Here is a 21,597-nt window from a genome sequence, read left to right as displayed (position 1 = left end):
CACCCTCCCTAGGTAGCCCTTTACAAAGTGGTTGGTGGAAAGTGTTCCGGAGAATTGGGATAGTAAATGATTGGGAATAGTGAAATTGATAAAATTATATAATCAAATACTTCCTTTTGTGGAGGAGAGAAAGGATGTGGATAGATTACATAAGCCTTCTGCATTGCACACCTAACTTCACCTTCTCACACTCGGAGGGGGCAGTCACTGCTTCTGCAGAGACCTGCAGCAGAGCCGCTCCCTGATAGTTCAGAAGGACTTCAGAAAGTTGAGCTGGCCTGGACTCGGTGGCTCACACCTGTGATCCCAGCACTCAGTGGCCTGAATTGGGCAGATCACCTGAGGATAGGAATTCAAGTACAGCCTGGCTACATGGTGAAATCTCTATTAAAAATACAAAAACTTAGCTGGGCATGGTGGTGCAACACCTGTAATCCCAGCTACTCGGGAGGCTGAGGCAGGAGAATCGTTTGAACCCAAGAGGTGGAGGTTGCAGTGAGCCAAGTACACCACTGCACACTCAGTCTAGGTGACAGAGTGAGACTCTGTCAAAAAAACAAACAAACAAACAAAAACCGTTGTGCTGACTATGAAAGGCACCTATGAGAGAGATGGTAGGCAGTATAGAAGGGTGTCCCTCTGTCATCAGGGAGGGCCAAAAGTTTTTTTTTATTATTCTTTGGCATTTACTACCTCCAGCTTTAAACTCAACCTTTTTTTTCTTTTTTTTGAGATGGAGTCTTGCTCTGTCACCCAGGCTAGAGTGCAGTGGCACGATCTTGGCTCACTGCAACTTCCACCTCCTGGGTTTAAGTGATTCTCCTGCCTCAGTCTCCCGAGTATCTTGGATTACAGCCACCGGCCACCAGCCCGGCTTAGTTTTGCATTTTTAGTAGAGATGGGGTTTCGCCACATTGGCCAGGATGGTCTCAAACCCGTGACCTCAGGTGATCTGCCTGCCTTGGCCTCTCAAAATGCTACGATTACAGGCATGAGCCACGGTACCTGGCCTAATTTTTGTATTTTTTGTAGAGACAGGGTTTCACCATATTGGCCAGGCTGGTCTCCAACTGCTGACCTCAAGTGATCCACCCACCTGGGCCTCCCAAAATGCTGGGATTACAAGTGTGAGCCATTGCGCCCTGCCTCAACCTTCTATGTAATCCCAAATCTTGACCAACTACTTTTCAGGTATGGCAAGCAACAAGTGTTGTGACTGCAGCTTCTGCTTGAGACACATGCTCCTGTGAAAGGGGCTGGGTACAGTGGCTCACGCCTGTAATCCTCGCACTTTGGGAGTCCAAGGTGGGTGGAACACCTTAGGACAGGAGTTCCAGACCAGCCTGACCAACATGGTGAAATCCAATCTCTACTAAATATAAAAATTAGCCATGCATGGTGGCGCACGCCTGTAACCCCAGCTACTTGGGAGGCTGAGGCAGAACTGTTCGAACCTGGGAGGCGTAGGTTGCAGTGAGCCAAGATTGTGCCACTCCACTTCAGCTTGGGTGACAGAGCAAGACTGTCTGAGATAAGTAAGTAAGTAAATAAGTAAGTAAATAAGTAAATAAACAAATAAATAAGACTTTCTGATAGGACCATTCCGAAGGTCTTCAATGTAGTTTTTTCTTTCTATGCAATGTCCCTCGCACCTATTCAATACTGAGGAGTGGATAAACTATTAGAAATAACTGTACCAAAAGCAAATCTGGCCGGGCGCGGTGGCTCCTGGGTATAATCCCAGCACTTTGGGAGGCCAAGGTGGGTGGATCATGAGGTCAAAAGATGGAGACCATCCTGGTGAACATGGTGAAACCCCGTCTCTACTAAAAATACAAAAAATTAGCTGGGCATGGTGGCTCGTGCCTGTAATCCCAGCTACTCGGGAGGCTGAGGCAGGAGAATTGCTTGAACCCAGGAGGCGGAGGTTGCGGTGAGCCGAGATCGTGCCATTGCACTCCAGTCTGGGTAAGAAGAGCGAAACTCCAACTCAAAAAAAAAAAATAATAAATAATAAATAAATAAATAATGATGAATAAAATCTGCCTTAATTGGCATTTAAAAAAAAAAAAAAAAAAAGCAAATCTTTCCCAGAAAAAGTAAATTAGGCCAAAATGCACTATTCAGGCTGTGGTATCTCACTACTTCCACAGACATCTATAGACTTTTTGGCAACACTATCTTATATTGGAACAAATGAATTACAAACTTGTCTCCAAAATTTGAGAAATTCCTCTACATTTCCACCTTTAACTTTTATAAAAAGGGAAAAATAGTGACAACCCTCATACTTACATCCAATTGCATCACCTGGCCTCATGCCTTCTACATCAATCAAATAACAAAACAACATAATTTGGGTCATTTATATATACGAAAAGAAAACCAATCAAGTTTTTTCAAAAAAGGTCCTATTTCAACTTACAGACATAGATATGAAAGTCCTAATAAAATATCAGCATGTCAAATCCAGCAATTATTAGAGGATGACAAACCATGACCACAAGAAGACATTTTTCAAGAATGCAAGGATGACTCAATTTCAGAAGATCTATTTACATATTTACTCACATTATTATGATTTAACTAATAAACAAAAGGAAATACAGAATCATTTTTTATCAAAATGTTTTATATACTAAAAACAGAAACAGACTTCCTTAATACGACAAAGTATTTATCAGAAACCAACGATAAAGGAAAGACAAATTGGGAAAAATATTAACGTGATATCTTAAAGAATACTGTATAACCAACAGAATGGGTCAAAAACTTGGGAGTCACCATCACTGTCAGCCATTTCATCCATATGCTCTTCAATCCACCACCAATTCCTGACAATAATATGACGTAAATATCTCTAGAATATGTCTATATCTTTCCACCAAAATGACCGCCATGGCCTGGTCCACTCCACCATTATGCCTTACTTCCTACAAACACCTCCTAACGTGTCTCCTTGCTTCTACCTCTTTCCCTCTGCAGTGTATTTTCAACTCAGCAGCAAAATGATAGGTTGAAAATGTAAATTTGATTATGTTTCCCACACTCATCCCCAACAACAAAAAATTCAACGGTTTTCTATTGCTCTTAAGATAGTGACTAAAACCTTACACATAGTTCTACATGGTTTTAGCTCCTACCCCTACTTCCAGCTCCATTTTAATGCCATACTTCCACCATGGCCCAGTCTCCTGGCCACTTCTTCCAACACAGTATACGTTTTCCTGTGACGTGGGCTATGCTGATCCTCAATGTTCACAGTTCTCTCCACAACGGTCGTATCTGGTTAACACCTACTCATACTTCCGATAGTTGCTCAGACCTCTCCACAGAAATCTCTAGTCCTCTCGTTGAAGTCAAATCCTCCCTGTTCCATGCTCTCACTGTACCACGTTCCCTCTCCTTCTCAGCGCTCATCAAGAGTTGTAATTCTATAGACATTTTTGTGATTCTTTAATATCTACTCCCTCCCTAGAGACTGTTAGGAGGCACAGGGCAGCTGAAGTCTCTTTGCTAGCACCCAGCACAGTGCCTACACATAACAGATGCTCAGGAGATATTTTCAGAATGAACAAACATAAATCAGCACAGTGTGGCAACATCCATGAAAAGCATAAGGACACATATGATTTGATTCAGAAATTCTACTTGGAGTGAAATTACCTCTGGGGCTATGGTGTATGCATTCAAAAATGTTTATATAAAAATGTTAACGATGTCAATGTTTTTTATAATATCAAAAATTTCTGACTTTGGTGTTCCTTGGTATGCAAAGGAAAACAGCCCTTAAAAAGAATGAGGAGTTCAAGTACATTCAAAGATGTCTATCACATATTAAAAAACAGAATGTCTAACTATTATACCATTGAATCACATGTATGTTTGTATCTGCATTTTTAGAGTCTGAAAAGATGTGCACTAAATTATTAATGGTGGCAGTCACTGGGTGGGAGCAAGACTGCCTTCTACCTCATGTATTTCTATGCTGGTTGCATTTTTTTACAACAGGGTTACATTACCTTTGTAAACAGACAAAAACAAATTTAAAATGGTCTCCCTCTGGGGTCAGCAACTTACCTGCAAGTGAGGTAGCCAGTCCTGTTTAAACCATGGTACAGTGGACACCAATAAGTTTGTCTATAAAAAGAAAATACAGGGTTAAGTAACGGAAGGACACACACAAGTGCATAACATTATCACTGCCCTGAAAATGAATAACTCTGAAGAGGAATTCTTTATTTTAGGAACATACTATAAAGAATCACCCAACAGAATGCCAAAATTCAGTGCATCTGGGAAACTTGGCATAGTCTCAATTAGACTCAGTGATGTAAACTACAGGCCTGGAAAGATATTAACAGCTTAATAGTAGTTTTGGATGGTGAATTAAAAGAAAAGAACGATACTAACAGCTAAATCTGCAATGAGACAAACCCATCTATCTAAAAATAGAATGTCCAACAGTAATAAACTTAATTATACAAAAAGGGAGTGAAAGCAACAACAGGCTATGACAAGAAAGAAATTTCTTTCTGAAAGAAACAAATGAAATCCCTTCACTCCTGATACTGAATAGTAAGGACAGTTTCCATAGTACTCGAGTTCACAAAGAGCTTCCATTCCTTGTCTCATTCAGTGATCCACACCTGCAACGGGTCTACATGCCCTGTGAAGTATTCAGGAAAATGGCACTATTCACACTTTACCACAAAAAGGCAAGGCTTGGAGATGTAATTCAAAGCAGGCATATAGATCAAGACTAGAATCAAGTCTAATACTTTTCCCATTACACCACAGTATTTCTTACTCCATACTTTTAAAACATTATATGAGGAATTAAAAAAAAACATGTACTTTATCTTTGTAAAATTTGTGTCTCTGACTATATAGCCCATCAACATAGGAGTCTGAGGCAGGAGAATTGCTGAAACTGGGGAGAAGGAGCTTGGAGTGAGCAGAGATCAGGACATTGCACTCCAGCCTGAAGGACAAGAGCAAAAAAGCCAGCCAAGCCAAGCCATTGCACTCCAGCCTGAAGGACAAGAGCAAAAAGGCCAGCCAAGCCAAGCCATTGCACCAAGAGAAGTCATTGCACTCCAGCCTTAAGGACAAGAGCAAAAAAGTGAGCCACGCCAAGCCACGGCACCAAGCCAAGCCATTGCACTCCAGCCTGAAGGACAAGAGCAAAAAAGCCAGCCAAGCCAAGTCATTGCACTCCAGCCTGAAGGACAAGAGCAAAAAAGCCAGGGAAGCCAAGCGATTGCACTGCAGCCCGAAGGACAAGTGTATAAAAGCCAGCGAAGCCAAGCCATTGCACTCTAGCCTGAAGAACAACAGCAAAAAAGCCAAGCCAAGTAAGCCAAGCCATTGAACTCCAGTCTGAAAGACAAAAGCAAAAAACCCGCCATGCCAAGCCATTGCACTCCAGCTTGAAGGACAAGGGCAAAAAAGCCACCCAAGCCAAGCCATTGCACCAAGCGAAGCGATTGCACTGCAGCCTGAAGTACAAGAGCAAAAAGGCCAGCCAAGCCAAGCCATTGAATTCCCGCCTGAAGGACAAGAGCAAAAAACGAGCAAAGCCAAGCCATTGCACACTAGCCTGAAGGACAAAACCAAAAAAGCCAGCCAAGTAAAGCCACGGAACTTCAGCCTGAAGGACAAGAGCAAAAAATTCAGCTAAGCCAAGCCATTGCACTCCAGACTGAAGGACAAGAGGGAAAAAACCAGCCAAGCCAAGCCATTGCACCAAGCGAAGCCATTGCATTCTAGCCTGAAGGACAAGACCAAAAAAGCCAGCCAAGACAAGCCATTGCACTCCAGCCTGAAAGACAAGAGCAAAAAAGCCAGCATACACAAGCCATTGCACTCCAGGCTGAAGGAAAAGAGCAAAAAAGTCAGCCAAGTAAAGCCATTGCAGTTCAGCCTGAAGGACAAGAGCAAAAAAAGCCAGCCAAGCGAAGCCATTGCACTCCAGCCTGAAGGACAACAGCAAAAAAGCCGGCCAAGACAAGCCATTGCACCAACCCAAGTCATTACACTCCAGCCATAAGGACAAGAGCATAAAGGCCAGCCAAGCCAAGCCATTGCACCAAGTCAAGCCATTGTACTCCAGCCTGAAGGCCAAGAGCAAAAAAGCCAGCCAAGCCAACCCATTGCACTGCAGACTGAAGGACAAGAGCAAAAAACACAGCCAAGACAAGCCATTGCACCAAGCCAACCCATTGCACTCCAGCCTGAAGCACAAGAGCAAAAAACCAAGCCAAGCCAAGCCATTGCACTCCAGTCTAAAGGAAAAGATCAAAAAAGCCAGCCACGCCAAGCCATTATACCAAGCCAAGCCGTTGCACTCCAGCCTGAAGGACAAGAGCAAAAAAGCCAACCAAGCCAAGCCATTGCACCAAGCTAAGCCATTGCACTCCAGCATGAAGAACAAGAGCACAAAAGCCAGCCACGCCATGCCATTGCACTCCAGCGTGAAGGACAAGAGTGAAAAATCCAACAAAGCCAAGCCATTGCACTCCAGCTTGAGGGGCAAGAGCAAAAAAGCCAACCAATCCAATCCATTACACCAAGCTAAGCCATTGCACTCCAGCCTGAAGGACAAGAGAAAACAAGACAGCCAAGCGAAGCCATTGCACTCCAGCCTGAAGGAAAAGAGCAAAAAAACAAGCCAAGTCAAGCCATTGCACTCCAGCCTGAAGGACAAGACCAAAACCCGAGACACGCCAAGCCATTGCACTCCAGCCTGAAGGACAAGACCAAGAAAGCCAGTCAAGTGAAGCCATTGCACGAAGCGAAGGAATTGCACTGCAGCCTGAAGGACAAGAGCAAAAAACCCAGCAAAGTCAAGACATTGCACTCCAGCCTGAAGCACAAGAGGAGAAAAGCCAGCCATGCCAAGACATTGCACTCTAGCCTGAAGGACAAGAGTAAAAAGCCAGCCAAGCCAAGCGATTGCATGCCACCCTGAAGGACAAGAGTGAAAAAGACAACCAAGCCAGCCAAGGCATTGCACCCCAGCCTGAAGGACAAGAGCAAAAAAGCTAATCCAAGCCAAGCCACAAAAAGCACTCCAGCCTGAAGGACAAGAGCAAAAAGCCAGCCAAGCCAAGGCATTGCAACAAGGTAAGCAATTGCAATCGAGTCTGAAGGACAAGAGGAAAAACCTAGCCAAGCCAAGCCATTGCACTCCCGCCTGAAGGACAAGAGCAAAAGAGTCAGCCAAGCCACGCCATTGCACCCAGCCAAGCCATTGCACTCCAGCCTGAAGGACAAGAGCAAAAAAGCCAACCAAGCCAAGCCATTGCACTCCAGCCTGAAGGACAAGAGCAAAAAAGACAGCGAAGCCAAGCCATTGCACTCCAGCCTGAAGGAGAAGAGCGAAAAATCCAGCCAAGCCTCGCCATTGAAATAAGCAAAGCCATAGCACTCCAGCCTGAAGGATAAGAGCAAAAAGGGTAGCGAAGCCAAGGCATTGCATTCCAGCCTGAAGGACAAGAGTAAAAAATCCAGCCAAGCCAAGTCGTTGCACCAAGCCAACCCATTGCACTCCAGCCTGAAGGACAAGATCAAAAAAGTCAGCCAAGCCAAGCCATTGCACTCCAGCCAGAAGGAGAAGAGTGAAAATGCCAGCCAAGCCAACCCATTGCAACAAGCAAAGCCATTGCACTCCAGCCTGAAGGACAAGAGCAAAAAAGCCAGCAAAGCCAAGTCATTGCACTCCAGCCTGAAGGACAAGAGCAAAAAAGCGAGCCACAAAAGCCATTGCACCAAGCCAAGCCATTGCACTCCAGCCTGAAGGACAAGAGAAAAAATGCCAGCCAAGCCAAGCCATTGCACTCCAGCCTGAAGGACAAGACCCAGAAAGCGAGTCAAGCCAAGCCATTGCAGTGCAGCCTGAAGGACAAGAGCCAAAAAGAAAGCCATGCCAAGACATTGCACTGCAGCCTGAAGGACAATAGCAAAAAAGCCAGCCAAGCCAAGCCGTTCCACTCCAGCCTGAAGGACTAGAGCAAAAAAGCCAGCCAAGTGAATCCATTGCACTCGAGCCTGAAGGACAAGAGCAAAAAAGCCAGCCAAGCCAAGCCATTGCACTACAGCCTGAATGACAGGAGCAAAACAGCCAGCCACGCCAAGCGATTGCACTGAAGCCTGACGGACAAGAGGAATAAAGCCAGCCAAGCCAAGCCATAGCACTCCGGCCTGAAGGACAAGAGCAAAAAAACCAGCCAAGCCAAGCGATTGCACTCCAGCCGGAAGGAGAAGGACAAAAAAGCCAGCGAAGTAAAGACATTGCACTTTAGCCTGAATGAGAGGAGCGAAAAATCCAGATAAGCCAAGCCATTGCACCAAGCCAAGCCATTGCAGTCCAGCTTGAAGGATAAGAGCACAAAATCTAGACAAGACAAGCCATTGCACTCCAACCTGAATGACAAGAGCAAAAAAGACAAGCAAGCCAAGCCATTGCACTGCAACTTGAAGGACAAGAGCAAAACAGCTAGCCAAGCCAGGCCATTGCACTCCAGCCTTAAAGACAATAGGAAAAAAGCCAGTCAAGCCAAGCCATTGCACTCCAGCCTGAAGGACAAGAGCAAAAAAACCAGTCTAGCAAAGCCATTGCACTGCAGCCTGAAGGACCAGAACAAAAAAGCCAGCCAAGTCAAGCCATTGCACTCCAGCCACAAGGAGAAGAGCAAAAAATCGAGCCAAGCCAAGCCATTGCACTGTAGCCTGAAGGACAAGCGCAAAAAAGCCAGGCAAGCCAAGTCATTGCACTCCAGCCTGAAAGACTACAGCAAAAAAGCCAGCCAAGCGAAGCCATTGCACTCCAGCCTGAAGGACAAGAGCAAAAAAGCCAGTGAAGCCAAGCCATTGCACACCAGCCTGAAGGAGAAGACCAAAAAACAAGCCAAGCCAAGCCATTGCACTCCAGCATGAAGGCCAGGAGCAAAAAGGCCAGCCAAGACAAGACATTGCACTCCAGCCTGAAGGACAAGAGCAAAAAAGCCAACCCAGTCAAGCCATTGCACTCCAACCTGAATGAAAATAGCAAAAAAGCCAAGCCACGCCAGCCAAGTCATTGCACTCTAGTCGGAAAGACAAGACTAAAAAACGTAGCCAAGCCAAGCCATTGCACCAAGCCAACCCATTGTACTCCAGCCTGAAGGAGAAGAGCAAAAAAGCCAGTCAAGCCAAGGCATTACACTCCAGCATGAAGGAGAAGAACAAAAAAACAGGTAAGCTAAGCCATTGCACTCCAGCCTGAAGGACAGGAGGAAAATAGCAAGCCAAGCCAAGCCATTGCACTCCAGCCTGAAGGACAAGAGCAAAAAAGCCAAGCCAAGCCAGCCAAGCCATTGCACTCCAGCCTGAAGGGCAAGAGCAAAAAAGCCAGCCAAGCCAAGCCATTGCACTCCAGCCTGAAGGCCAAGAGCAAAAAGGCCAGCCAAGCCAAGCCATTGCACTCCAGCATGAAGGCCAAGAGCAAAAAGGCCAGCCAAGCCAAGACATTGCACTCCAGCCTGAAGGACAAGAGCAAAAAAGCCAGCCAAGCCAAGTCATTGCACTCCAGCCTGAAGGACAAGAGCTAAAAAGCCAGTCAAGCCAAGCCATTGCACTCCAGACTGAAGGACAAGTGCAAAAAGCAGCAAAGCCAAGCCATTGAGTTCCAGCCTGAAGGACAAGAGCAAAAAAGCCAGCCAAGCCAAGCCATTGCACTCCAGGCTGAAGGACAAGAGTAAAAACGTCAGCCAAGCCAAGCAATTGCACTCCAGCATGAAGGCCAGGAGCAAAAAGGCCAGCCAAGACAAGACATTGCACTCCAGCCTGAAGGACAAGAGCAAAAAAGCCAGCCAAGCCAAGTCATTGCACTCCAGCCTGAAGGACAAGAGCTAAAAAGACAGTCAAGCCAAGCCATTGCACTGCAGCCTGAAGGACAAGTGCAAAAAGCAGCAAAGCCAAGCCATTGCACTCCAGCCTGAAGGACAAGAGCAAAAAAGTCAAGCCAAGCCAGCCAAGCCGTTGCAATCCAGCCTGAAGGACAAGAGCAGAAAAGCCAGTCAAGCCAAGCCATTGCACTCCACCGTGAAGGACAGGAGTAAAAAACCAGCCAAGCGAAGCCATTGCACTGCAGCCTGAAGCACAAGAGCAAAAAACCAGCGAAGCCAAGCCATTGCACCCCAGCCTCAAGGACAAGAGCAAAAAAGCCAGCCAAGCCAAGACATTGCACTCCAGCCTGAAGGACAGGAGCAAAAAGCCAGCCAAGCCAAGCCATTGCATTCCAGCCTGAAGGACAAGACGAAAAAACCCAGCCAAGCCAAGTCATTGGATTCCACACTGAAGGACAAGAGTAGAAAAGCCAGTCAAGCCAAGCCATTGCACTCCACCGTGAAAGAAAAGAGCAAAAAATCAGCCAAGCCAAGCCATTGCACCAAGCCAAGGCACTGTAATCCAGCCTGAAGGAAAAGAGCAAAAACGCCAGCAAAGGCAAGCCATTGCAATCTAGCCTGAAGGACAAGAGCACAAAACCAGCCAAGCCAAGCAAAGTCATTGCACTCCAGTCTGAAAGACAAGAGAAAAAAAGCCAGCCAAGGCAAGCCATTGCACTCTAGCCTGAAGCAGAAGAGCAGAAAATGCAACCAAGCCAAGCCATGGCACTGCAGCCTGACGGACAAGGGCAAAAAAGCTAGCCAAGCAAAGCCATTGCACCAAGCCAAGCCATTGCACTCCAGCCTGGAGGACAAGAGCATAAAAAGCCAGCCAAGCCAAGTCACTGCACTGTAGCCTGAAGGACAAGAGCAAAAAGCCAGCCAAGCGAAGCCATTGCACTCCAGCCTGAAGGACAAGAGCAACAAAGCCAAACAAGCAAAGCCATTGCACCAAGCCAAGCCATTGCACTCCAGCCTGAAGAACAAGACCAAAAAAGTAAGCTAAGCCAGGCCACTGCACTCTAGCCTGAAGCACAAGGTTAAAAAAGGCAGCCAAGTCAAGCCATTGCACTCCAGCCTGAAGGACAAGAGCAAAAAAGCCAGTCAAGCCAAGCCATTGCACTCCAGCCTGAAGGACAATAGTAAAAAACCCAGCCGAGCCAAGCCATTGCACACCAGCCTGAAGGACAAGAACAAAAAAGCCAGCGAAGCCAAGCCATTGCACTCCAGCCTTAAGGACAAGAGCAAAAAAGCAGGCCAAGCTATGCCATTGCACACCAGCCAGAAGGATAAGAGAAAAAACGAGCCAAGCCAAGCCATTGCACTCTAGCCTGAAGGACAAAAGTAAAAATGCCAGCCAAGCCAAGCCATTATACTCCAGCCTGAAGGACAAGACCAGAAAAGCCAGGCAAGGCAAGCCATTGCACTGCAGCCTGAAGGACAAGACCAGAAAAGCCAGCCAAGCCAAGCCATTGCACTTCAGCTTGAAGGACAAGAGTAAAAAAGCCAGCCAAGCCAAGCCATTGCACTCCAGCCTGAAGGACAATAGCAAAAAACCCAGCCGAGCCAAGCCATTGCACTCCAGCCTGAAGGACAAGAACAAAAAAGCCAGCGAAACGAAGCCATTGCACTCCAGCCTGAAGAACAAGAGCAATAAAGCCAGCCAAGCCAAGCCATCGCACTCCAGCCTGAAACACATTAGCTAAAAAGCCAGTCAAGCGAAGCCATTGTACTCCAGCCGCAAGTACAAGAGGAAAAAAGTCAGCCAAGCCAAGCCACTGCACAGCAGCATGAAGGACAAGAGGAAAAACCAGCCAAGCCAAGCCATGGCACTCTAGAATGAGGGACAAGAGCAAAAAAGCCAGAAAACAAAAGCCATTGCACTCCAGCCTGAAGGACAAGAGTAAAAAACCAGCCAAGTCGAGCCATTGAACTCCAGCCTGAAGGAGCCAGCCAAGCCAAGCCACTGCACTCCAGCCTGAAGGACAAGAGCAAAAAAGCCATGCAAGCCAAGCCATTGAACTCCAGCCTGATGCAGAAGATCAAAAAAGCCAGCCAAGCCAAGCCATTGCAATCCAGACTGAAGGACAAGAGCATAAAAGCTAAGCCAAGTCAGCCAAGCAATTGCACTCCAGACTGAAAGACAAGAGCAAAAAAGACAGCCAGGCCAAGTCATGGCACTGCAGCCTGAAGGACAAGATCAAAACAGCCAGCCAAAAAAAGCCATTGTACTCCAGCCTGAAGGACAAGAGCAAAAAAGTCAGCCTACCCAAGCCATTGCACTCCAGCCTGAAGGAAAAGAGCAAAAAAGCCAGCGACATGAAGCCATTGCACCAAGCCAAGCCATTGCACTGCATCCCGAAGGACAAGACCGAAAAAGCCAGCCAAGCCAAGTCATTGCACTCCAGCCCGAAGGACAAGAGCAAAAACGCCAGCCAATCCAAGACATTGCACTCTAGCCTGAAGGACAAGAGCAAAAACTCCAGCCATACCATGCCATTGCACTGTAGCCTGAAGGACAAGAGCAAAACGCCAGTCACGCCAAGCCATTGCACTCCAGCGTGATGGACAAGAGTAAGAAAGCCAGCCAAGCCAAACCATTGCACTCTAGCCTGAAGCACAACAGCAAAAATGTCAGCTAAGCCAAGCCATTGCAATCCAGCCTGAAGGACAATAGCGAAAATGCCAGCCAACCCAAGCCGTTGCACTCCAGCCTGAAGGACAAGAGCAGAAAGCCAGCCAAGCCAAGCCATTGCACACTAGTCTGAAGCACAATAACCAAACACCCAGCTAAGCCGAGCCGTTGCTCTCCATCCTGAAGAATAAGAGAAAAAAAGCCAGCCAAGCCATGTCAAGCCAAGCCACGCCAAGCTCTTGCAAGCCAAGCCAAGCCAAGCTATGGCAAGCCAAGCCAAGCCATGGCAAGGCAAGCCAAGCCAAGCCCTTGCAAGCCAAGCCAAGTCAAGACAAGCCATCGCACGCCACGCCAAGCCAAGCCAAGCCACGACAAGACAAGCCATGGCAAGCCAAGGCAAGCCAAGCCTAGACAAGACAAGCCATGGCAAGCCAAGCCAAGCCAAGCCAAGCCAAGCCAAGCCAAGCCAAGACAAGACAAGCCAAGACAAGCCAAGACAAGCCAAGACAAGCCAAGAGAAGACAAGCCATGCCAAGCCAAGACAAGCCAAGCCAAGCCAAGCCAAGCCAAGCCAAGACAAGCCAAGACAAGCCAAGCCAAGCCAAGAGAAGACAAGCCATGGCATGCCAAGCCAAGACAAGCCAAGCCATGGTAAGGCAAGCCAAGACAAGACAAGCCATGGCAAGCCAAGACAAGCGAAGACAAGCCAAGACAAGCCATGGCAAGACAAGACAAGACAAGACAAGATAAGCCATGGCAAGCCAAGCCAAGCCAAGACAAGCCGTGGAAAGCCAAGCCAAGCCAAGACAAGCCATGGCAAGACAAGACAAGACAAGACAAGCCATGGCAAGCCAGGCATCTCTTTCTTTGAGCACACAGCACAACTCACAACAGTGCCTTTGTCACAGACCCCTCCTTGATTTCCTCCACAAAATCTATCAGGCCAAGATAGTTCATGATGTCTCAAAAGAAACAACCATTATGAGGAAAACATGCAGTATGTCTTGCAACATTGTATTCCTTAAAAATATGACAAGGAGAAAACACGTAGATAAACCAGGGCATTTAAAAGCAATCTACAGGTCGGGCATGGTGGCTCACGCCTATAATCCCAGCACTTTGGGAGGCTGAGGTGGGAAGATCACCTGAGGTCGGGAGCCAACATGGCGAAACCTTATCTCTACTAAAAATACCAAAATTAGTCGGGCATGCTGGCGGGCACCTGTAATCTCAGCTACTCAAGAGGCTGAGGCAGGAAAATCGCTTGAACCCAGGAGGTGCAGGTTCCAGTGAGCTGAGATCGTGCCACTGCACTCCAGCCTGGGAGACAAGTGTGAAACGCTGTCTCAAAAATAAATAAATAAATAAAAATAATAAGATAAAGGCAATCTACATTCCATAGACATACTAATGAATGATATAAATGAGGCAATAGGACATAAAACAAAATGGAAAAATATGATTATTTTCTTCAGTGTACAAAAGTCATGCAAGTTTCTGGACTATCTAGCTACGTAAAAAATTATGAATTGTCTGTTCGGTTAATACAAAATAAGTGTGTGTAATTGTTCCTCACGGAAACCAAAAAATCCACAGAAATCTCTTTGTTCCTGTACCCTCACCTTGCCTCCTTCCTATTCTCCACTAAATTCAACTCTTCATTTTGCCTGGCCCATGTACCCAAGCATGGCCGACAGGGAATTCTAAAGGCCCAAGGTTCCATAGTGGCAGTTGGCAATGGAGAGGAGGCTGTAAGTAACTGCCACACTGGATCCTTTTACGTGAGAAGAAAGAAAGTACCTTGAATGCCTCTCACATATAGAAGGGCAAGATGGCAAGATGTCTGTGTGGCCCAAGGAGCCAGAGGTAGCAAACTATGGCCAAAAGAATTGTGGCCAAAGGCTAGAAAAGGGAAGGTCTGCAGTCAGCCTTGTCTTCTACCTCTCTGGTGTCTGCTTCTCATGAGCAGAGTCCGTTTTCCAATCGTCAGGACACTGAAAAGACCCCTGCTCTGGAAGTTGACAGGAAGTCACATCCATGAGTGTGAAAATGCGAGAACAAGGCTTGGCCCAGAAACAATGCCTAAAATCAAGGGGAAAAAAGAAGAGCAGAAGGGAGATCCAAGTCCAACCTGGCCCAGCCTGGGCCAGCCCAGGGAAGGCAGGATTCAAGGAGAAGAAATTAAGAGAGGAGCTTGGGACCACATCATTTCCTACAAGGGGCAGTCAACGAACTTAGCTCTTCAGCCAAGGTACAAAACAGGGCTCTTTAATCTCTTCCTTTGGCCCTTAAAAGCAGCAGTCAATTCATTAATCAGATTCACTGAAATGCTTTTACAACAACTGTAATTGCTCAGCATAGATGTCCCATCCCTTTCTCTGCGGGGATAATGTGCATGTACTATACAATTATACAGGTGTAGTATTATATGCTATGAAATATGGCATATAAAATGTAAAAAGTAGTCAATGATGTTAGTGCACACGTATAAGAAACACTGAGATGATCTTGCAGGACTTCACCTCCCTGGAACTCAGCCACTTAGGACTGTTTCAGCTTTCCTACCACCTCTGCCAGCCAATCCCATCTTCTCGGGTATCTGGCCTCCCTTTTGGCTATCACACACCTTCCAACTGCCTGCTTCATGACATCATTCTCTCAGCAAGCCTATCACCACCCGGTAGAATCTGGGGGTAGCCTATCAATTTGTAGCATCGCAGCTGGCCAGTGACCAGTGTGACCGGTAGCCTTCGTACCGGACACACGCACTCCTTGGCTTCAGCCACCCAGACATCCACTAGGATCGTCTCTTCATCCCCTGTATCTACAGTTGATGTTTCTTCTTCTCTGACCATGTCAGGTAAAGACAGAAAATTTCTTGACAGTTTTTCATTCGACTTCTTTCCCCTAACTTTAGATTTCTTTACCCCTATAGTCCCAAACAGCTTGGAATAACAGGGAAAGTATTCAAGTAGAAATCTAGAGACCTCGTTTCAGTTTTGGCTTTGACATTGACTAGCTGCATGACTTTAGAGGACTCTTTTATTCTCTCACAAAATCTGTTTCCTCATCTGTTACATTAGGATAATAGATTGGTTATTCCCTCTTGCCCCTTTCTTTTCTAATGCTGAGTCTTAAAGGGCACATGTATAGAAAATGAAATCAGACACTTTTGAGGGTGTTTGTTTCAACAGAAACCAAGAGAAAACCTAAGTGGCGTAGAAAACTAGCAACACATCCTGTGGTGGTTCATGTCTAACAGTCTCCCTCCACTGATATTTCAACTTCACTATTTTAAATTTAGTGATGTTTGAAATACTCAGCCAGGCACAGTGGCTCACACCTGTAATCTCAGCGCTTTGGGAGGACATCTCCCTCACTAATACTTCAACTTTTCTATTTTCTATTTAGTGATGTGTAGTGATGTTTTTAATATTCAGCTGGGCATGGTAGCTCCCGCCTGTAATCTCAGTGCTTTGGGAGGCCGAGATGGAAGAATCGCTTCAGCCTAGGAATTCGAGACCAGTCTGGGCAACACTGCAAGACTCCAGCTCTACAAATATTTTTTAAAAATCGGCCAGGTGTGGGGGCACGCCAGGTACTCAGGAGGCCGAGGTGGGAGGGTCAGTTGACTGTTTTGAGCCCAGGAGATTGAATCTGCAGTGAGCCATGTTCACACCACTGGTCTTCAGCCTGTGTGACAAGGCGAGACCCTGTCTCAAACAAACAAACAAACAAAAGTAATAGTCATGCTCTCTGAACTAGATGGAAAGAGAAAATGAAGAGTACTGGGTTATAAGGAGGCAGATATTCTAGGGTAGGAATTTGGGATTTTAAATGAAAGCTGAAGGACCAGGTCCCCTACACTTAGCCTTGGGATATGCTCTGGAGAATGACACGATGATTTCAAGAGAAAATAAGGTATTTTAAATTTTAGAAGAAAAGCACAAAGACAACAGAGTGAAATCTATTCCGAATAGGGCAAAATGAAGTTGGTTTTAGCAAACGCTTAGATCAAGAAACTACGAAGGAAACAGGCTAGAATAGAGTATCCCTAGGAAAAGCGGCTTATCAGAAGTCACATTCAGTGGTTTTTTTTCTGTTGCCCTTTTCAACATAGATGACACTTGACGGTTTTTAATATAAACATTTTAGAAATATGTTTTAGAAATGATGCTTCCAGGCCGAACACGGTGGCTCACCTCATAATCCCAGTACTCTGGGAGGCCAAGGCGGGCAGATCACTTGATGTCAGGAGTTCGAGACCAGCCTGGCAAACAGGGTGAAGTCCTGTCTCTATTAAAAATACAAAAACTCAGCCATGTGCAGTGGTGCGCGTCTATAATCCCAGCTCCTCGGGAGGCTGAGGCACGAGAATTGCTTGAGCCCAGGAGGCAGAGGTTGCAGTGAGCTGAGGTCAAGCCACTGCACTCCAACCTGGGTGACAGAGTAAGACTCCGTCAAAAAAGAAACAAACAAACACACACACACGAAACCATTTCTCCTCAAACTATTAGGTAGGATTTTGACTTAGGATAAAAGGCCAGGCTTGAAGAGGGCAAAGAACGACGCTTCAGATTTACCAATGGCCTGGCTTAAAGGTATATGCTAGGAAATGTCACACGACCTGTAGAAGCAAAATGTGACAGTAAGGATTATAAAACTGATAGCTGTACTGTATTCTAGTAGGCCCAAATTGCCATGTGAAAAGTTCTATTTCTCCTGGTTTCTGGTCTGTGCTCAGAGAAAAGAGTCCTAGCAAGGAAGTCACGGTAATGATATTAACATAATGGTAAAACTTAAACAGGTCAATCTGACCTCTCTCAGCCTCAGTTACTCATGAAATAAGGTCCCTTTCTAAGGACCTCCCAGTTCTAAAATGCTCCAATTCCAGGAAATAGTTAGGAGTCAATACTCACCCAGATTCAAGGGAAAGATAGGGAAGGGAGAAGGTTGCTTCTAGCCTAGGAAATAATGTACGAACCCAGACCTCTTGGGTCTTCTGCACATCTGTGCCCATATTGGACACAAAGGAAGTTCATCGGAACAAACTGCTTCAGCACTCATGGCCATCATCAAGTGTTTGGCTTTTGGTATCTCAGTGAGTATCGGTATTAGAGGCTTCCTGATTGCAACGACCTTAAGATAATGCTGTTCTTCAAATAAGGTGAAATTTTCTCAATCTCACTAGTTTGTTCATCTCTCTCTTCTTTCCTGCAGGAGATTTCCAAAATACTTCTTTACGTGGAAGAGCAAATTATCTGCAGCTCTCTCTTCCTGTGGTGAGCAGTGAGGTTTCCTTAACAGGAAGCATCTCCAACTTCTCCAGAGCCTCTGTTCCAGCTGTTGGCTCAGCATGGCTACTGCCATCAGCCTCTGGCACCTCTTTCCAGCCACTCACGGGCAGTGCCTACCTTTGCCAACATTCTAGGACAGCTATGTTGTCTGGGGTTAGTGGCCAGACCCACAGCTCTACTTCAGCTGCCTCTTACCCAGGTGTTTTTGAGTGGGACATTACAGCGAGCACAGCAAAGAAGTCATCCTCACTCAGGGACTTCACTGTGACTGTCATTGACCAGAACACAGCTGTCTCTTCTATGCCTATGACAGCCCAGCATAAAACTTCAGATGCCAATGTTATGGTCTCTCTGTATCCAACACTATCTGACAACCTTGTTCCGGGGATAAAATCTCAAATTCCAAATCAGCAGGGCCATAGCCTGTCACTTCCCTACCAGAAAGGAAGCAGCCAGGTCTATTACTATAATCCAGGCATACTGGGGCCTCAACTATCTGGAGAACTTGGCCCCTGGCTGCAATCCCATGGCTCTGTGTCATCTACAGGAAATAGGGCCTCTGCCCATCAACCAGAAATGGTGATGGTGCTAAAGGAGGTTCAGCCCACAATTGTTCTACCAACAGTCTCCACTTCTGCGATGTTTCACTCTGTGTCTGCTCAACCCATCACAGAAACCAGTTTTCAAGGTGAGTACAAACAACAAGAAAGGAGAAGAATAAATGCAGCATTGAAAGGGAGGGTCAAATTTATAGCTGAGTGGTAAGTCCAAGGATAGGCAGAATTTAAGTCCTGAGACTTTAACCACTGTTCTTGGGCATTGCTCTCCATTTTCAGACTCTATCTAAGAACACCTTCTGAGCGGGAAAGTGGAACACTATAATGGCCATCTATGCCACCTTTAAGAGAGTCGCAAGAGATACCACACTTTTTAGTGCCCTGGCTGATCAGTTCCCCTGCATCAGACGCCGTAACTTCCTTCCTTAATGTATTACTTTAGTCTCTTTGGAAGGCACTTCAGAAGTCTTATCTTGGCAGTGACCTTCTGATTTTCCTTAACTTACAATAGGATTTAAGACCTTCTGCTCAGAGACCCTCTCCAAAACAAACAGGCTCAGAATCTGTGCTTGCTTATATATTTCATGAGGAAGGGCTCCACTCTCTCCCCTAGTGCATGATGTAAAGGGTTACCCTATATGAGAATGTGAGGCTTTATAAAACATCTCCTATGTAAAAATCACTTTCACTTTTTATTTGGCTTACAACAACCCTATGAAATTCAAAGAAAGCAAAAGCCAAGAAACAATCATGCCAAATGATAACCGGTAAGAGAAAAGTCATTGCCTATCCCCTAATGCAGGGTCTTGTCCACGGTCCTGAAGAAGAGCTAGTAGAAATGCCCGGCCCATGTTAGAAAGGTATCCGATTGCTGCATTGGTGTGTAGGGGGAGCATCTCACTTACCAAGGATTGACTTCTTTCTTGATTCCTTTGTAGTGACGGAAACTTCCCTGGGGATGGACACTTCCCTGGGATTGCAATCTCCAAGCCAGGCATTTTCTCTGGCACAAACTTCAGATTTCTCCAAGGCCTGCAGTAACAGAAACACCCAGTTATTACTTGAGAGTAATCCATCACCACAGCTTGGGGACATTTCAATGATAGCTCCAGTCCAGAGTCCAACTAATCTCTTGATGCTGTCTCCAGCTCCAAGCCAGTACAAAACTGAGAATAAGAATTTGGATGAGATTAAAAACAACCTGTCAATGCCTCTAGATGCCTACCAGTTCCCAAAAGAAAATCAAGATCCTCCACTGCTTCCTTTAGAAATCCCTGATATTCACCAGCTTCTGTCCTGCATCGATCCTCTTGGCCAAGAGGAGCAGCCTGGTTCCGAAAATACCAATCTGAGAAAGAACAGCTGGAGTCTTGAGGGCCAAGGGATACTTCAAAATGGGACTGAGTCTAGCAGTGATTTTGCAGACGTCACTGCATTGGTGAAGAATACTCACCTCCCCTCGATCTTCAGTTCCTTACAAGATCTTGACCAACTCAAAAGCCCCTCCGCAAAGAAACCCAGAGATCCCAGTGCCATCAGGGTAGATCAGGTGCAGGAAAAGTCAAGTATCATAAAGGGTCACTCTGATCAAGTCTGGAAGAACAAGCATAAAGCTGCTGAGCCTATCCAGGGTGCTCCCAAGGCCAAAATCCAGCCAAAGAACCCAGAGAGCCTAGCAGAGGGAGAAGTGACTGCTTGCGGTGCTACCACCAGTGACGGCGGTTCTGTGAACAAGGGCAAGTATTCTAGCAACAAACCTCACAAAGCCGCATCCAGCAGGAGCAGCGCAACTAAGAGGCCTGGGCAGGAGAAGGCCAAAAGGAGCAGAGAGAACAGCTCCAGGAAATCTGAAGACAGTAAGCAGTCAGGGACCAAAGTCAAGGCAGAAGAGAAGCAAACCATTCCCAATATGAAGCGGAAGAAAATTCAGGCTGAGCTTAGCCAAGAAACCATCAAAAAGCCACGAAGCTCCCTAGCCATGCACATGCTAGAGTCTGTGCAAGTTTTCCATGCACTGGGGAAAAAGACCGACAAGAAAACTGGATTCTCTTCCTCCCAGACTCTGGGAAGCTCAAGCAACACCCAGAACACCCGGCCATTCTCAGCTCTCAAACCATGGCGGGATACCCGACGTGAGACGAAAGGCCCGGAGGAAACTCAAGTCAAGGCCCAGAAACTGGATGGTGCTGAAAAAGAGTGTCCATCTCCATCCCAGCATGAGTTGCCACCACCTGGAAAGGTCGCGTTGGTACCTTTGCCCTTTCCAACCCTGGACAAACCTCAAGCTCGACCTGTTTCTCGGCAGCCACACCCTCCGGCCTCACGTAGGCCTGCTGTGGCTTGTCCTGCTCCACCTGGTTCTACTAACTCAGCTCAGTCGACTGCAGGCAGTTCGTCCCAACCGGCTTCTACCAGCACATCTTTGACAGGTCCTGCCAGACCAGCTCAGCCAATTTCGACCAATGCAACCCAACGCGGTTCAGCCGACCCTAACCAGCGTCCTACTGCCTCTCAGTCTGCTGCTTCTAGGCCAGTACCCTACAAAACATCATCTTGGTCTTCTCTCCAGCAGGAGCGTGTTTCCACTGCTGTGACCAATCTCCAGTCACTGCCCAAGCCTCAAAATGAATTACCAATCCAGGACTTCAGCTTACAACCCAGGCCGTGGAGGACACCCAACATTTCTGGGCCGGTAGTGTCAACGCCCATCACAAAACAGCAGAGGCCAGAGCGTGAGGCCATGAAGAGGAAGGCTCAGCAAGAGCGTGAGAATGCTGCCAAATACACCTCTTTGGGAAAACTGCAGTTCTTCATCCAAAGGGAAAAAGATATGGCAATTTCTCAATACTACGGCTACAGAATCTAAGAGCTGCTGAGACTGTTGGCTTTACTTTGGATACCAGCTGGTTTTCCAAATTAATAGATAGATACTACTTCATCCATTCCGATAATATATTTTTAAAACTTAATGAAGAAATCTAATAGAAGTAATGGATAAGTAATAAAGAGGCTTTTGAGTTTTGAGATGCTGTTGACTGAGGGTTTTCTTTTGGGGGTTGGATCAAAGGCTGCCTTGCAAGGAATTATGGCTGGGCATGGTGGCTCGTGCCTGTAATCCCAGCACTTTGGGAGGCCAAGGTGGGTGGCACACCGGAGGTGAGCAGGACAAGGACAAAAGG

At 46.4% G+C, this 21,597-nt stretch overlaps 1 protein-coding gene across 1 annotated transcript in view; it reads left to right on the top strand.

Annotated features, from left to right (window-relative positions):
* The window catches only part of LOC135272758 (uncharacterized protein C2orf78-like), a 31,529-nt gene extending 10,245 nt beyond the window's left edge, over positions 1-21,284 (top strand). The window contains exons 7-9 of the mRNA XM_064371350.1: positions 15,312-15,424; positions 17,785-18,549; positions 19,357-21,284. Coding sequence (XP_064227420.1) covers positions 15,312-15,424; positions 17,785-18,549; positions 19,357-21,284 — 2,806 coding nt within the window. The remainder of the gene's footprint in view (positions 1-15,311; positions 15,425-17,784; positions 18,550-19,356) is intronic.
* The last annotated feature ends 313 nt before the right edge of the window (positions 21,285-21,597 follow it).

The sequence above is a fragment of the Aotus nancymaae genome, unplaced genomic scaffold (genome assembly GCF_030222135.1).
Source record: "Aotus nancymaae isolate 86718 unplaced genomic scaffold, 86718_ANA_hifiasm-v0.15.2.pri h1tg000131l, whole genome shotgun sequence".
Taxonomy (NCBI): Eukaryota; Metazoa; Chordata; class Mammalia; order Primates; family Aotidae; genus Aotus; species Aotus nancymaae.
This window is presented reverse-complemented; position numbering and strand designations above follow the sequence as displayed.